The 14,479-nt window shown below is 39.3% G+C and overlaps 1 protein-coding gene across 5 annotated transcripts in view; it reads left to right on the top strand.

Moving 5' to 3' along the window:
* Window positions 1–14,479, top strand: part of CSGALNACT1 (chondroitin sulfate N-acetylgalactosaminyltransferase 1) — a 419,176-nt gene that overhangs the window by 389,002 nt on the left and 15,695 nt on the right. For all 5 annotated transcript variants that reach the window (XM_056116700.1, XM_056116697.1, XM_056116699.1 and 2 more), the window contains one exon: window positions 4,216–4,317. In XM_056116700.1, coding sequence (XP_055972675.1) covers window positions 4,216–4,317 — 102 coding nt within the window. The remainder of the gene's footprint in view (window positions 1–4,215; window positions 4,318–14,479) is intronic.

Raw genomic sequence — 14,479 nt, 5'->3', positions numbered from 1 at the left:
ATGCAAAGCCACAAGAGGAAATGGGGTGTTCCCCAAGAGATTCTCAGGAATTTGGATCTCTGAAATTCATTTTGTATGTTTTACTCTACTTCAACTTTGGCTGATAACGAACAAATAGGATACATCCAGAAGATGCAAAGGTGGTTCAACACTCACAAGTCAATAGTCATAATACACCATAGCAATAAAAGAAAAGACAAAAATCATATAATCATATCAATAGATGCAGAGAAAGCATTTGACAACATCAAGCACCCATTTATGATTAAAACAAAACTCTCAATAAAATGGGAAGTGAAGATATTTTCCTCAGTTTAGACAAAGTCATCTACCACAAGTCCACAGCAAGTATTATTCTTTTTTGTTTTTAAATTTTTATTAGTGAAACACCATGAGATACAGTTACCTTCCCTCTAAGGTCGGGGACAAGACAAAGTTTTCCACTCCCACCGCTTCTATCCAAGATAGTACTCTACTTACTATAGTAGTTGGGCAAGAAAAAGATATCAAGGGCATTCTGATAGGAAAGGAAGAAGTCAAGGTATCACTATTTTTAGATGACTTGATACTAAGAAAATTCTCAAGACTCTAAGGAGCTACTGGAAACAACAGGTTTGTGTGGCTGGAGCAATAGTACAGCGAGTAGGGCATTTGCCTTGCACACGGCTGACCCGGGTTCGATTCCCATCATCCCATATGGTCCCCCAAGCACTGCCAGGGGTAATTCCTGAGTGCAAAGCAAATTGTAACCCTTGTGCATCGCCAGGTGTGACCCAAAAAGAGAAAGAAAGAAAGAAAGAAAGAAACAAGGAAGGAAGGAAGGAAAGAAAGAAAGAAAGAAAGAAAGAAAGAAAGAAAGAAAGAAAGAAAGAACAGATCTGTATAGTAGGTTATATAGGTTATAGTAGGTTATATAGGCAGGTTACAAACCAATATGCAAAATTACATGGCTTTCCAATATACAAATAATGAAAGAGAAGAAAGAGATATTAAAAACAATCCCATTCACAATCGTGCCTTAGAAAATCAAGTACCTTGGAATCAGCTTAACTAAAGAGGTGAAAAAACTGTACAAAGAAAACTAAAAAACACCACTTCAAGAAATAAAAACAAGTCTCGGTCATACAATGATCAAACACCTTTCCCTTCACCAGTACTCATTTTTCACCACCGAGAACCCCAGTATATCCCCCCTTCCCACTCCCCCAAATGCTTGTGAGGCAGACGATTTCAACTTAACTCTTCTCTACATTGATTGCACTTATTATTTCGACAAAAGATGCACCATTATTGTTTAGAATTTCCTCCCAAACATTCAGGATTGCTGAAAAGGTATTGTGAAACATTTTGTTTTCTATAGCTGGTTATGAGTGTCATATAATATCACACAGCCACGATTTTGGATTTCTGCAAAGAGCCAGATAATTACAAGATTGGTTTCTGTGTGTCTGGTGTTATGGCAGTGCCGGAGAGCCACTCGTGGGGGGTAACTCGTGACCTTGGTAGGGCATGAAGGATGTGCCGGTACCGCCCCCTTCCGATGAGACTGCAGTTGCCCCATCACTGCCAGCTCATACTTGGCCTTCCAATAAGCTCTGAGGTGGCGGCCACCTTGCTACCGGGGAGGGAAAAAGGCAGAAGGGAGCAACACCCTTTCCCTCCTGGGGAGGCATGATGCCGTAGTTTAACGCATGGTCCATTCACTTTTCTTCTGCAAGCTGCTGGGCTCTGGACTAAGTCCTTTTGCCTCTGGAGTCATGGCCATGCCAGAGAGCCGCTTGTGGGGGGCAACTCATGACCTCGGTAGGGCATAAAGGACGAGCTGGTACTGCCCTCCTTCCCATGAGACTGCAGTTGCCCCTTCACCACCGGTTCATACCTGGCTTTCCAATAAGCTCTGAGGTGGCAGCCACCTTGCTGCCAGGGGGGGAAAGGCGGAAGGGAGCAACACCCTTTCCCTCCCGGGGAGGCATGGTGCCGTAGTTTAACACATGGTTCACTCACTTTTATGCCACAAGCTTCCAGGCTCTGGATTAAGTCCTTTTGCCTCTGGAGCCATAACTGCCAGAGAGCCATTTGTGGAGAGCAACTCGTGACCTCGGTAGGGCGTGAAGGACGAGCCAGTACCGCCCCCTTCCCATGAAACTGCAGTTGCCCCATCACCGCCGGCTCATACCTGGCTTTCCAATAAGCTCTGAGGTGGTGGCCACCTTTTATGCAATCCAGATGCATTTCTGCCAAAAGCCGCTGGGTTTCAAGATTTGTTTCTGGGTCTCCGGTATCATGGCCACTAATCAGCTTGATCAAGAGCCAGAGAGGCCATTTGTAGGCGGCGACTCGGGGTCTCATTAGGATGGGGAGAAAGAGTCGGCTCCACCCCCATATGTGAGGCCCCGTGTGTCTCATCACTGCAGGCCCAAACCTGACTGTCCAGTGGCCTCTGGAGGATGGTGATCACCAGGCCGCCAGGGGGAACAGGTCAAGGCACGAAACCTATTCCCACCTGGAGTGGCCCAGCACCAGTAACCTACTGCAGGAACAGGATGCATTTCTGCCAAAAACCTTTGGGTTCCGAGATTCGTTTCTGAGTCTCTGGTATCATGACCTTTAAGTAGTTCGATCAGGAACCAGAGAGGCCATGCCTCCAATTATATAGCTCAGCCGGAGGTGGTTTGTGGGTGTGTCTCCCATATACCTAACTTTTGGCCATTTACTTTCTTGGTAAACTTTACCCCAAGTTTTTGGGGTCTGGCCAAAGGCACAGAAGCAATTTTGGGGTATCTGAAAGTCTGACATTGCCATCAGGCTGCTGATACACTCACCTCACAGGTACAGATTGACTTGCTGGCATACCATACCCTAAGGAATAGATTCTTTTCAACTGCAAAGACAGTGTTAAAATCCAGTTTGGGGGCTTTTGGTTCAGTGTGTGTCCTTTTATTTTATCTTAGCAAAGGAGATTAATTGAAGTGTTTCTGGCAAGTGTGTTAAGAAATCTTTTATGGACTGAGAAATTTGTTTTTGGTAGGTGAAAATTGAGTAGAGGGACAGGGCTGTAAGGGAACTCTTGAGGTAGCTCTCAGTCCCATGCCTTGCTTCCAGCTCCCTTTTCTGTAGTTTGGAACTCTGTCATCAGTTTGACTTCCTGAATAGTGCTTCCTTCGCTTAGAGAAAAGAAACAGTCCTGACCCTAGAACCAGGGTCAGCCCTAGTGCCTGGAGCCCATTGTCACCTCAGATCCTGATATTTCTTTCCTTTTGAATTTTCTTCACTATGAAGTACATTGTTGTTTGGGAGTAAGGGAGATTTAGCCAATACACAGACAAAATTTAAAAAACGGAAGGATACATAAAGTGTAAAATATCACAAACTACTATCTACCACAATCTACTATAGTAAGTTTTTTCCATTTAAAGATTACTTCCTAAGAACAACTATTAAAATTACACACTACACCTGTATGTGTGTGTATATATATATATATATATATCATACAGTATCTATATATACACACATGAAAGTGGTTTATATGTGTACACATGTGCATGTATTTACATATGCATGTGATTAGTCATTCGTATGTGTGATATATATATATAGAGAGAGAGATAGATAGATAGATAGATAGATAGATAGCTACACACGTGGCCGACCTGGGTTCAATTCCTCCATCCCTCTCGGAGAGCCCGGCAAGCTACAGAGAGTATCCCTCCTGCACAGCAGAGCCTGGAAAGCTCCCTATAGCATATTCAATATGCCAAAAACAGTAACAACAAATCTCACAATGGAGACATTACTGGTGCCCACTTGAGAAAATCGATGAACAATGGGAGGACAGTGCTACATTGCTACATATATCTACATATATGTCTAAATATATGTTTATAGGTGATAGACATATATTTGAGTAAACCCTCTAAGGAGGATCGAGTCTCTGAGATTACGAGATTAGCTATGTTGCTGTGGGGAAGCAGTTCTATACCTGACAAGAGTTAGAAACTAGCCCTGTGAGGGTTGCTAGTCCCTTGGAGTCTAAGGATCCAGGTGCCTGGAAATATTTAACAAACAAGGTCATTTCTATAACCAGGTGGAAATGTCTCAGTTCCCCTTGGTTCTTGAGTCGTGAATTAACACCAAGATCCTCTCTGTGGTTTTTGTTTGCCTCTTGCTTGTTTCTGTGGAATTGGACTAGACTTTTCTTTGTTTTGTTCCTAGGGAAATATGCATACAACAGGATGGGAGAATTCACCTCACAGTTGTTTACTTTGGGAAAGAAGAAATGAATGAGGTCAAAGGAATACTTGAAAACACTTCCAAGTAAGTACAATGTTATCTTGCAATAAGAAGTCATGATAATCAAGTTCAGAAGTAACATCCAAGGCCGAAACCTCTGATTTTGCATTATTTTCCTCAATACCATGGCAAATTAAAAGATAAACTGATGCTCACCTTGGGGGTATGTGTGGGGTTCGATGTGCCCCTTCTGTAGGAGACCGCTCTATCTGGTACTGATCCGCATATGTAGCAAGTTGACCTTTACAGTAAGGAGCTTTCCCTGAGCAGAAGGGGTGGGGAGGACAAGCAGCTCCAGGCTCCCATGTGCCTGGATGCCATCACTCTTGGCACTGCAGATTCAGGGACTTTACAATGCACAATGGGCACTGAGGGGGAAATGCTGGCAAGAGATGCCATCTGCACCATGGCTTCAAAGACTGAGTCAGAACTGTGCAGGATCTCATCCACTTGACACTACTCTCACTCTTCTGGCTTCTATTAATATGCATTTTGAGAGATCTGTAAGAACCAGAAATGATAACTGGGTTAAGATCCTTGATGAAACCGTCTCAGTTGAATGGAAATTATTTAGTGAAAACTCTTAGATTTAGGGTTATATGTTTTTACCTCACTGATCATGTGCACATAGGAGTAAACGTATTCAAAAGCAACAGAAGTGAATTTTCCCTACCTCCCTAAAACATTTAACAAATAAGTATGGTATTTTCTGCTAGCAAGGAAGGCAAAACAGTACTTCCACATTATGCTATGGAGGCATGAGAATTTCACAAGAGAAAATAGGTGAGTAGTTTCTCTGCAAATGATGCTGTGTACCATATAGTTTTAATATAAACAGGGTGCTGGTTCCATGTTTCCGGTAAATGATGATAAGATGGTAGAAAAAGGATAAGTTCTGAAACTGAGTACACATGTATTTATTTTCATGATCAGTTGCTAATTTTGTATTAATGGTTACATAATCAGAATGCTAATTACAATTATTCAAACATTTTGAAGCTGGAATTAATCAGTGAACAATTGTTTTACACCAGTCATTTTTGTTATGGAGTTTCACTGGAATGCAGGCATACATGTTTGCATACATAATATTTATTTGTTTTTGGGTCACCTGGCGATGCTTAGAGCCTACTCCTGGCTTTGTGTTTAGGGCTCACTCCTGGCTAACGAGACCCTGTGGAGTGTTGGGGATCAAACTTGGTTTGCAGCATGCAAGACAAGCAGCTGTCCCATAGTATTATCTCTCCAAGCCTCTGTATGCATATTATTTATGGCTGCTTTTGTGCTGCAGAGTTTAGATGTAAAAGAGTTCAGTGTCTCAACAAAACTAAACCGCTTGCTGTTTAGTCCTTAAGCGAAAAAGTTTTAACCCTATTCTATGCAATAAGCTGTTCAAATTTAAAACCTGCAACAATGTAATGCTATTGCTTCCACTGAGGAGAGATCAAAGAAATAAAATATAGAATATCTTTAAAACAAATGAAATAGAAACCCCTTGATCTCAGTGTATTGCAATATACTTTTCATCTCTCTTTAGGAGTGTGAATTATTGAATTAATTTATATATCTTGTGGGTAAGTCTTAACATCTCTGGAAGTGTCTACCCTGGGCTTGGATATTTTAAAGTATCCTAGGAGATACAGTATTGATAACTATTCTCCAGGAAAGTGATAAAGCACACCTGGAGCTACCTGTGAAAGTCTTGCCCCCATGCTGAGGAACCATGTATTTGGTGTCATGAGTTGAATTGGACATAGAAAAGCAAATGCACTTTGAGCTATCTCCTGTCCGTAATTTGTGAAAGTCGTGATGGAAGTCAGTGCACCATTCTGAAGGACAGGTGACCATAATGAACATAGATTTAAACGTTATGGGTTCACTTAGATGCAGATTGTTTTCATTAAATATATAATTGACTGTTGAGCACTTTTCATGCAATTGAAGATATTGTAAATGTATTTTTTCTTCCCTGTGTTTTCTTAATAGTATTTTTCTAGCTTATTTTATTGTAAGACTAAGCATATAATACATATACTATATATATATATATTACTATGTTGTCTTTAATGGTGTTCTTCAATCTTTATACATGCAAACTGGCACCAGTCCAGCATACTGGTCCATGGATCAACAATTATTCCAGGGTGGTGGTAAACCAATGGTTTTCAACCTTTCTATTTTTGGTGGGAGGAGATGTCACACTCAGGGATAACTTCTGGCAGGACTTAAGGAACCATATGTTGTGCTGGGGATCAAACTCAGGTTGGCCGTGTGCAAGACAAGAGTCCTACCCACAGTATCTCCTGTTTGGTTTTCAGCCATTCTACACTTGTGGATTGGTGGTTGAAGACCACAAGTTCATAAGACTTCTTTCCTATTAGCAGAAGCTTATTTGAAGTTTTGGGGGTGTCAAAGTTTTATGAATATTTTTGACTGTTGATGGTCAGTGCCCCAATGCCTATTGTTGAAGGCTCACTTGTTTAGGTGTCATACTTTCTTCCAGGATTGAGAACCTACCCTCCACCCAATCCTGTTGGAGCTTTCAAGCACATCAAAGGTTTGCCATGAATTTGCTGATAAACCAGGTTTACCCTTGTCTGATGGATAAATGGAAGACTATTGTAGACATAGCAAACAACCTTTCTAGTGAATAGAAAGTATAGGTCTCCTATTAAGGCATTCTTTTTCATGTCAATCCACATGTCATGCTCCATCAGAAAGGTGCTAGGTGAGCAAAAATAAATAGAATATGAACAAGTAAAAGCAAAATGGCAAGGGTGATTCACCTACAACTTTGAAAAATTTCTAGAGATTAATCTTCCCATGAGGGAAAACTTTGTGCTAGAAAAACAGTATGTTAAAGCTGTGCTGCATGGCGCCCATGTATATGGGAATTGAACCCACTCCAACTATCTGCTCTATCTATCTGCTCTCCAATGTTTCTTCACTTTAGGTTATTGCTTATGCAACTGAACACACAGCAATTTCAGTTAATTGCTATAGATCAATATTTGTCAGTTTGTGATTTATTAGAGTTATGAAATTTATTTAGTGAACTGTATTTGGTATTCAAAAAATGAAATAGGATATAATAGAAGATATTAGAGTATTTCACTAAACTTGAATTTCATGACGTATATGTAGTCTGTATCATTGTATATATACATGTGTATATGTATGTGCACATTTATTTGATAAGGGCTGTGGTCAAAATATTTAAAAGTAAGAGTGCCATAGATTCTAGCTTCTGAAACTGTGGGTCATGATCCCATATGAGGTCAGGAACTGAATATGGGAGTCATGAAAACTTTGGCAAAGTTAAAGATTCTTAATACAAAGCAAAAATTAAGTCAATATCAATCGTATAGGTTCTGAAATGATTATATAGTAGGTAGGGTGCTCTCCTGGTATGTGGCAAACGTGGGTCTGATACCCAGCACCCCATTTGGTTTCATGACCCCTGCCAAGAATGATCTCTGAGTTCACAGTCAGGACACCTTGAGTACCGCCAAGTGTAGCCCCCAAACAAACAAAAATATCAACTATGTAATGGATTTGAGGTGTTCCTGGCAGTGCTCAATCATGTTGCATTTCTCAGGCAGAATTGGGTCATGAGTGGAAATACATTTTAAGAATTCCTGCCATGGGGTTGGAGTGACAGTACAGAGGGTAGGGCATTTGCCTTGCACGCGGCCAACCCAGGTTCGATTATCAGCATCCCATATGGTCCCCTGAGCACCATCAGGGGTAATTCCTGAGTGCATGAGCCAGGAATAATCCCTGTGCATCGCCAGGTGTGACCCAAAAGGCAAAAAAAAAGAGTTCCTGCCATACATAACAATATAAAACAGTTTCTCAAAATATTTCATTCCATATCATCTGCATTAAACTTTAGTCACTCTTAAGTCTTAAGTCTAGCTCAGTGTTTATCCAATATTAATGTGTTTTGGAATAATACAGGATTCTTTTAAAAATACATATTTCTGGGGCCCAGCTTCAGACATTTTGGTTAACCAAATTCTGAGCTAATTTCTGGAGCTTGACATAAACCCTGGGAATCAACACTTGAAATAAATTCCCCCTATGATATTGAATTAGGTGCCCCAAAGTCTGAGTTTTAAGAAATGCCAGAAAGTTAGACATTTTCTTGGAATTTTGAGGCTCATAGATGAATTGATATGAGTTGACATTTATCATCTCATTCCTACTTTGGACAAACTGGCAGGCTACCTAATGTAACCTGCCCACACAGCAGAGTCTGGCAAACTCCCCGTGGCATACCCAATATGCCAAATACCAGTAACAATGAAGGGTCTCATTCTCCTAACTCTGAAAGAGCCCTGAATATGGCACTGTTTTAAAAAAAATCTCAGGGCTAGGACGAAGGAGGCATTACTGGGGCCTGCTCGAGGCAATTGACGAATAACAGGATGGTTGTGATTGTGATTGATTGTGAGTTGACATTTACTATATTGCAACTTTATCATTGCCTGATAATGAGGACACAATAGCAACGTTTTGTAGAATCACCTGACAGGAAGTAGTAGAAATGAGACAGTGCCTTCGCCGGAGAAGAACAGCGAGTAGGGCACTTTCAAACCCGACTGACCAGGTTTGAGTCCCAGCATCTTATATGATCCCCTAGACCCACCAGGAGTGAACTGTAAGCTCTAGCCAGTAATATTCCTTGAGCACAGCTTGGTCTGGGCCAAAGCAACAATACAATAACAACAGAAAGCCAAAAACCCGCAGACAGTGCTACAAGTATGTGACATAACAAGTTTGTGACATAAAAGATGTGTGTGGGGGGGGGAGGTGAGAGGGGGTTGGCTACCTGTCTCACCATAGTATGTGTCAGCATTTCCTGCCTCTTTGAAAGGATTTGTTAGGCACATAAACTCAGGAATGTATTAGCAGAGCATTTGAAAAGAAAAATTGGGTGAAAGGTTTTGGTTTGGTTTGTTTGTAACTACAAATTGTTATTTGTTGCTTTATTTCTTTTCTTTAAATTTTTTTATTGCATTTGAGCTAACATTGTTGCCATAGTGTTTAAGTTTATACTTTTGGTGTAAAAAGTTACTGCACATCCACCAACCAAAGCTCCAAATGTTACTAAAATTTTTTTTCTTAAATGAGGAAAAATTGTATATGAATCACATCCGCTAAAATTAAAAATGCCATCCAGTGGATTTCTTCCAGAGAGACAAGGCTTTGTGGACCTGTCCTCACAGAACAGGGCACCATCTCCAGGCTGTGGCCTTTCATCTCTCTGGCTTTTGCTCAACATGATGCTGCCTTGTGGACCTTGTGGAGCTGTTCCTGGAGCTTTAGATATTCTAAATTATTATTTGAGGGGTTCAAACATGGCCTCTAGATGATAGTATTATTATAATGTTAAATTTTCTATTTTTTCAGTCTAATTTTTTTATGTTTTAAAGGAGTTTGCCCTGGTTCTTAAGAAAAACTTGTATTTGTGGGTGAAGTTTTAATGTCTACAAATAACTCTCAGAATATTAAATGAATAGAAGTATGAAAAGAAAGAAGGGAAGGGAGGGAGGGAAGGAGGGAGGGAGGGACAGAGGGACGGAGGGAGTGAGAGAGGGAAAGAAGGAAGGAAGGAAGGAAGGAAGGAAGGAAGGAAGGAAGGAAGGAGAGAGGAAGAAAGAAGTAAAACTGAACACTTGGTGAATCTAGTTGAAGAGCATGTGGGTAATTAACTAGTCATACAACATTTCTGAATGTTTAAATGTTTTCCAAGTAAAATGTTCTGGTAAATGGATGATGAAAAAATTAAGTTTATACAGTAGCACATGAGGATAGATAAAGGATAGATAGGGATAGTACATAGGAATAGAGAAAGATATAGGTATTAAGATAAGAGTATATCGGGGCTGGAGCAATATCACAGTGGGTAGGGCATTTGCCTTGCACGTGGCCGACCCAGGTTCGATTCCCAGCATCCCATATGGTCCCCTGAGCACTGCCAGGAGTAATTCCTGAGTACAGAGCCAGGAGTAAACCCTGTGCATTGCCAAATGTGACCCCCCCAAAAAAGATAAGGGTATAAATATAAAAGATAGGGAGAGAGATAAGGATAATAGATAGAGAACGATATAAAGTGATAGAGATATATAGATAAGGATTTTACAAAGGAATAGATAAATACCACAACAGAATAGAGAAAGATAAGGATAGCAGTGAAAATGGCAGAATACAAACCTCTGCAAACACAGTCATCCATAAAAAGTACCAAGAAAGTTCATTCTATTCTAATTTGATGGAATGTTTTTAAAATGAATGAGTGTGAGATTTTGTTAAATATTTTTATGCATCTTTTTACATGATTTTAATCTTTAATTGTATTGATATGGAATATTGCATTGGTTGACTTATGTAGATTAAACACCACCCTTGCATACCTGGGATAAAACTTACTTGGTCATTTCTATGTTTTTTTTTCTTTTCCTGTATTTGGTTTGCTACTATTTTGTTGAGGATCTTTGCATATATGTCCATCCAGGATATCAGGCTTTAGTTTTTCTTTTTAGTGATGTATCTGTTTGATTTGGTATAGGGTAATATCTATCTCATAAAAATTGAAAAAATTCTTTATTCTTTGACTTCCCTCCACCAGTGCACATTCCCCAACACCAATATCCCTGGTATACCCCCCTTTCCCAACCTCCCCCTGCCTGCATGGCAGACAATATTCCCCATACTCTCTCTCTCTCTCTATTTTTGGGCATTATGGTTTGCAATTCAGACACTGAGCGGTTACCATGTTTGGTCCTTTATCTACTTTCAGCACACGTCTCCCATCCCGACCGGTTCTTGAAGCCATCATTTTCTTAGTGATTCCCACAAGGGGGAAACTTTTTAAAACTTTATTAAAGCACAATGATTTAAAAAAAAACACCATTTATAGTTGAGTTTTAGATATACAATGTCCCAGCACCAACCCCGCATCAGGGCCAGCTTTCCTCCACCAGTGTTCCCAGGTCTCCTCCAGCCTTCCCCCAACCCAGCCTGCCATCTTGACAGGCATCTTTTAAAGTTCAGTTGTTAAAGTTGGATCTCATGATTTCCATGTTTTAGACTCAATGATTTGGATATTCAGCTTTGTTGATGGGGATATGATTAAAAGGGGGAACTTTTATCCACAGCTTATGGGAATGTTGTCCGTTCAACTCTTATGGAAACCAGAATTGAGAGTACTCAGAAAAGTAGGAATAAAGTTTCCATATGACCCAACTATTGCACTTCTTATTTTCTACCCCCAGACACAAAAACATTCACCAAAAAAGGAGATATTCCCACCATTATTCAATGCAGTACTTAGCACAATAGATGGGATATGCAATCAAGATATGAGTGGATAATGAAGGTGTTGTATGAAACAGAATGGAATACTACATAGCTGAAAGGATTAAATCATGCAATTTATTTCAGCTTGGATGTAAATGGATGATATATTAAGCAAAGTAAGTCAGAAGAAAAAAGACAAATACTGGATTAACTTATTTATTGTGGTACATAGGATAATACAACAAGGAGATGGAAGGAAGGTAACGGGCAGAGGGTGGGGGTCTCAGATACACTGTCAGTCTAGGGGTGAACCATAGAACCAAGAAAACTGAAAGTATGAGATCAAAACTAAAACAACCAAACTTAAGTAAAGTGAGATGTGTATTCAAATATGCATGAAAATATCATTATATATTCCATTACTGTTTTAAAGGATGATTTTAGATTAAATTTATTGAGTCTATTTGAGAATATGTACATTTGTATATTAACATTTTTGGAAAATTAAAAACTTTGCCACACATAAAAAAAATTTTAGAAAAAGAATCTCAATCATTGTATAATTGAAACCCAAGCACGAAAGTTTGTAAGTTTACAACTGTTCCTTGTGGTGTTTCACTAATATATATATGTATATATATATAGAAAATATGCCAAAGAGGCCGGCTTGGGGCAGGAGAGAAACTGGGGTCATTGGAAGAAGGTTGTTGACACTGGAGATAGGATTGGTGTTGGAACATTGTACGCCTGAAACTCAGCTTTCAATGACTTTGTAAATAACTGTGCCTTAATAAAAGATTCTAAACAATATTTTTCACATTAATCCATGATGATACCTTGAATTTCTTTTTTGGGATATACTGAGCTATGCTTAGGACAAATTCCTGGCTCTGTGCTCATGGCTCATTCCAGGGAGGGCTCAGGACCAGGGTACTGAGCCCAGTCAGGCTGTGTGGCAGTAGGTGCTTTCCTGCTGTACTATCTCTTTGGCCCCTACCTTTGTGATTGTTCAAATATGCTTCGTTTGTATAGCACTATAATGTGCTCTTTAATCCAGTTGGATAGCATTTTGTTCAGGGGTTTTGCATTTGTATTCATCAGAAATATCTGTAACTTTTTTGTAGTATTCTTACCTGACTCTGGTATCAGGGTGATGCTAGCCTCATAAAGTAAGTTTGGAAGTATTCCTTCCTTGACAATGTTTTGGAAGAATTTGAGAAGCTTGATACTTATTCTTGTTTGAATGTTTGGGAGAATTCACTTGTGAAACAATATGGTCCAGAATTTTATTTAATGGAAGATTCATGGTCACGGTCCTTCCGTTGTTCATCAGTTTGCTCGAGCAGGCCCAGTAACGTCTCCATCATGAGACTTGTTTTTACTGTGTTTGGCATATCGAATACATCACGGGTAACTTGCCAGGCTCTACCGTGCGGGCGAAATACTCTCGGTAGCTTGCTCGGCTCTCCAAGAGGGGCGGAGGAATCGAACTTGGGTCAGCCATGTTGGCCACTTGTAAGGCAAATGCCCTACCGCTGTGCTATTGCTCCAGCCTTAACAATGGAAGATTGTTATTTATTAATTAAATCTCCTTTCTCACTGGTCAGTTAAAATTTTCTTCTATTAGATTCAGTCTTCAGCAATTTGTGTGTTTTTAGGTTATTTATTGCTATAAAATTATTCATGTTAATCTCAGTGATACTTGTTGGGGTTTATTTGGAGGGTGGGGTGGAGCACACCCAGCAGTGCTCAGAGCTTAATCCTGGCTCTACTTTTGGTTTTCACTCTTGAAAGTGAGGCTTGGAGGACCATATGTGATGCCACGGATCAAACTACCAACTGTATTATTCTCTAGCTCCTTTCAGTGATATATGTTATGTACATTATTATTGCAATGTTTTCTCCTTCCTTCATAATTGGACTGAGTATTTTTCCCATTTTCTTAGATCAAAGGTTTTTTGATTATTTTGCTTATCTTTATTTTTTTTGTTTTGTGTTGTTTTGGGGGCTTTGCCCAGAGATGACCAGGGCTTACTCCTGACTCCGCATTCAGAAATTACTCCTGGGAGTGCTCAGGATAATATGGGTTTCCAGGATTAAAATCACTTTGACCACTTGCAAGGAAAAAAACCCTACCTGCTGTGCTGTCTCTCCAGCTCCCAATTTTGCTTATTTTTCAAAAAAACCTACTAAGACAGAGACAGAGTTATATATGCAAGCTTGTTTAAGCTAAGAATATAGAAATTCTGAATTTTTGAAAGTAAGTATTATGAAAAACTGGTGAAGAATGTTTAAATTATTTAAAGTATTCAAATGTCTCAAGTAAGTAGAACCCTAATGATTTCATTCAATTAAAAGTTATAATTATACATTTAAGTAATGCTGACTGGTTTCTATATATTTAAATTTTTTGAAAGGTTATTGTGGAACTTGTCACATTAAGAGAATTTTCTTGCAATAATGAGAAGTCTCTGAATATATCACATTAGAGAGCATGATATTTTATCATCTCTAATCCAGTATGTCTGGGAAATGCAAATTAATTAAAAAAATTAAATCTTTGTATATAGTAGCTTTCTCAGGTCATTCTAACTGCTGTCAGAATGACTTGTACTTTAAGGAAGTCCATGCATCATACTTATTATATAAAGAGTTTCCTTAGTTACTAATATAATTGAAGAAGAAGAAATAATTAGCACTAATAATTTGGCTTTTTGAAATTCATTGTAGGAAATTGCAGAGAATGGGCTACAGTGCCCATGATCTAGCAAGAAAAATGTTATTTCATATTAACTCACTAAATATTGAATTGCTTTGTATAAATTAAACATTTCAAAAAAATTTCCTCTTACTTTCCTCAGCTATTTTCTGTTGTTATTTA

This window comes from Sorex fumeus, unplaced genomic scaffold (assembly GCF_029834395.1).
Source record: "Sorex fumeus unplaced genomic scaffold, SorFum_2.1 ptg000033l, whole genome shotgun sequence".
In the NCBI taxonomy this organism is placed as follows: domain Eukaryota; kingdom Metazoa; phylum Chordata; class Mammalia; order Eulipotyphla; family Soricidae; genus Sorex; species Sorex fumeus.
This window is presented reverse-complemented; position numbering and strand designations above follow the sequence as displayed.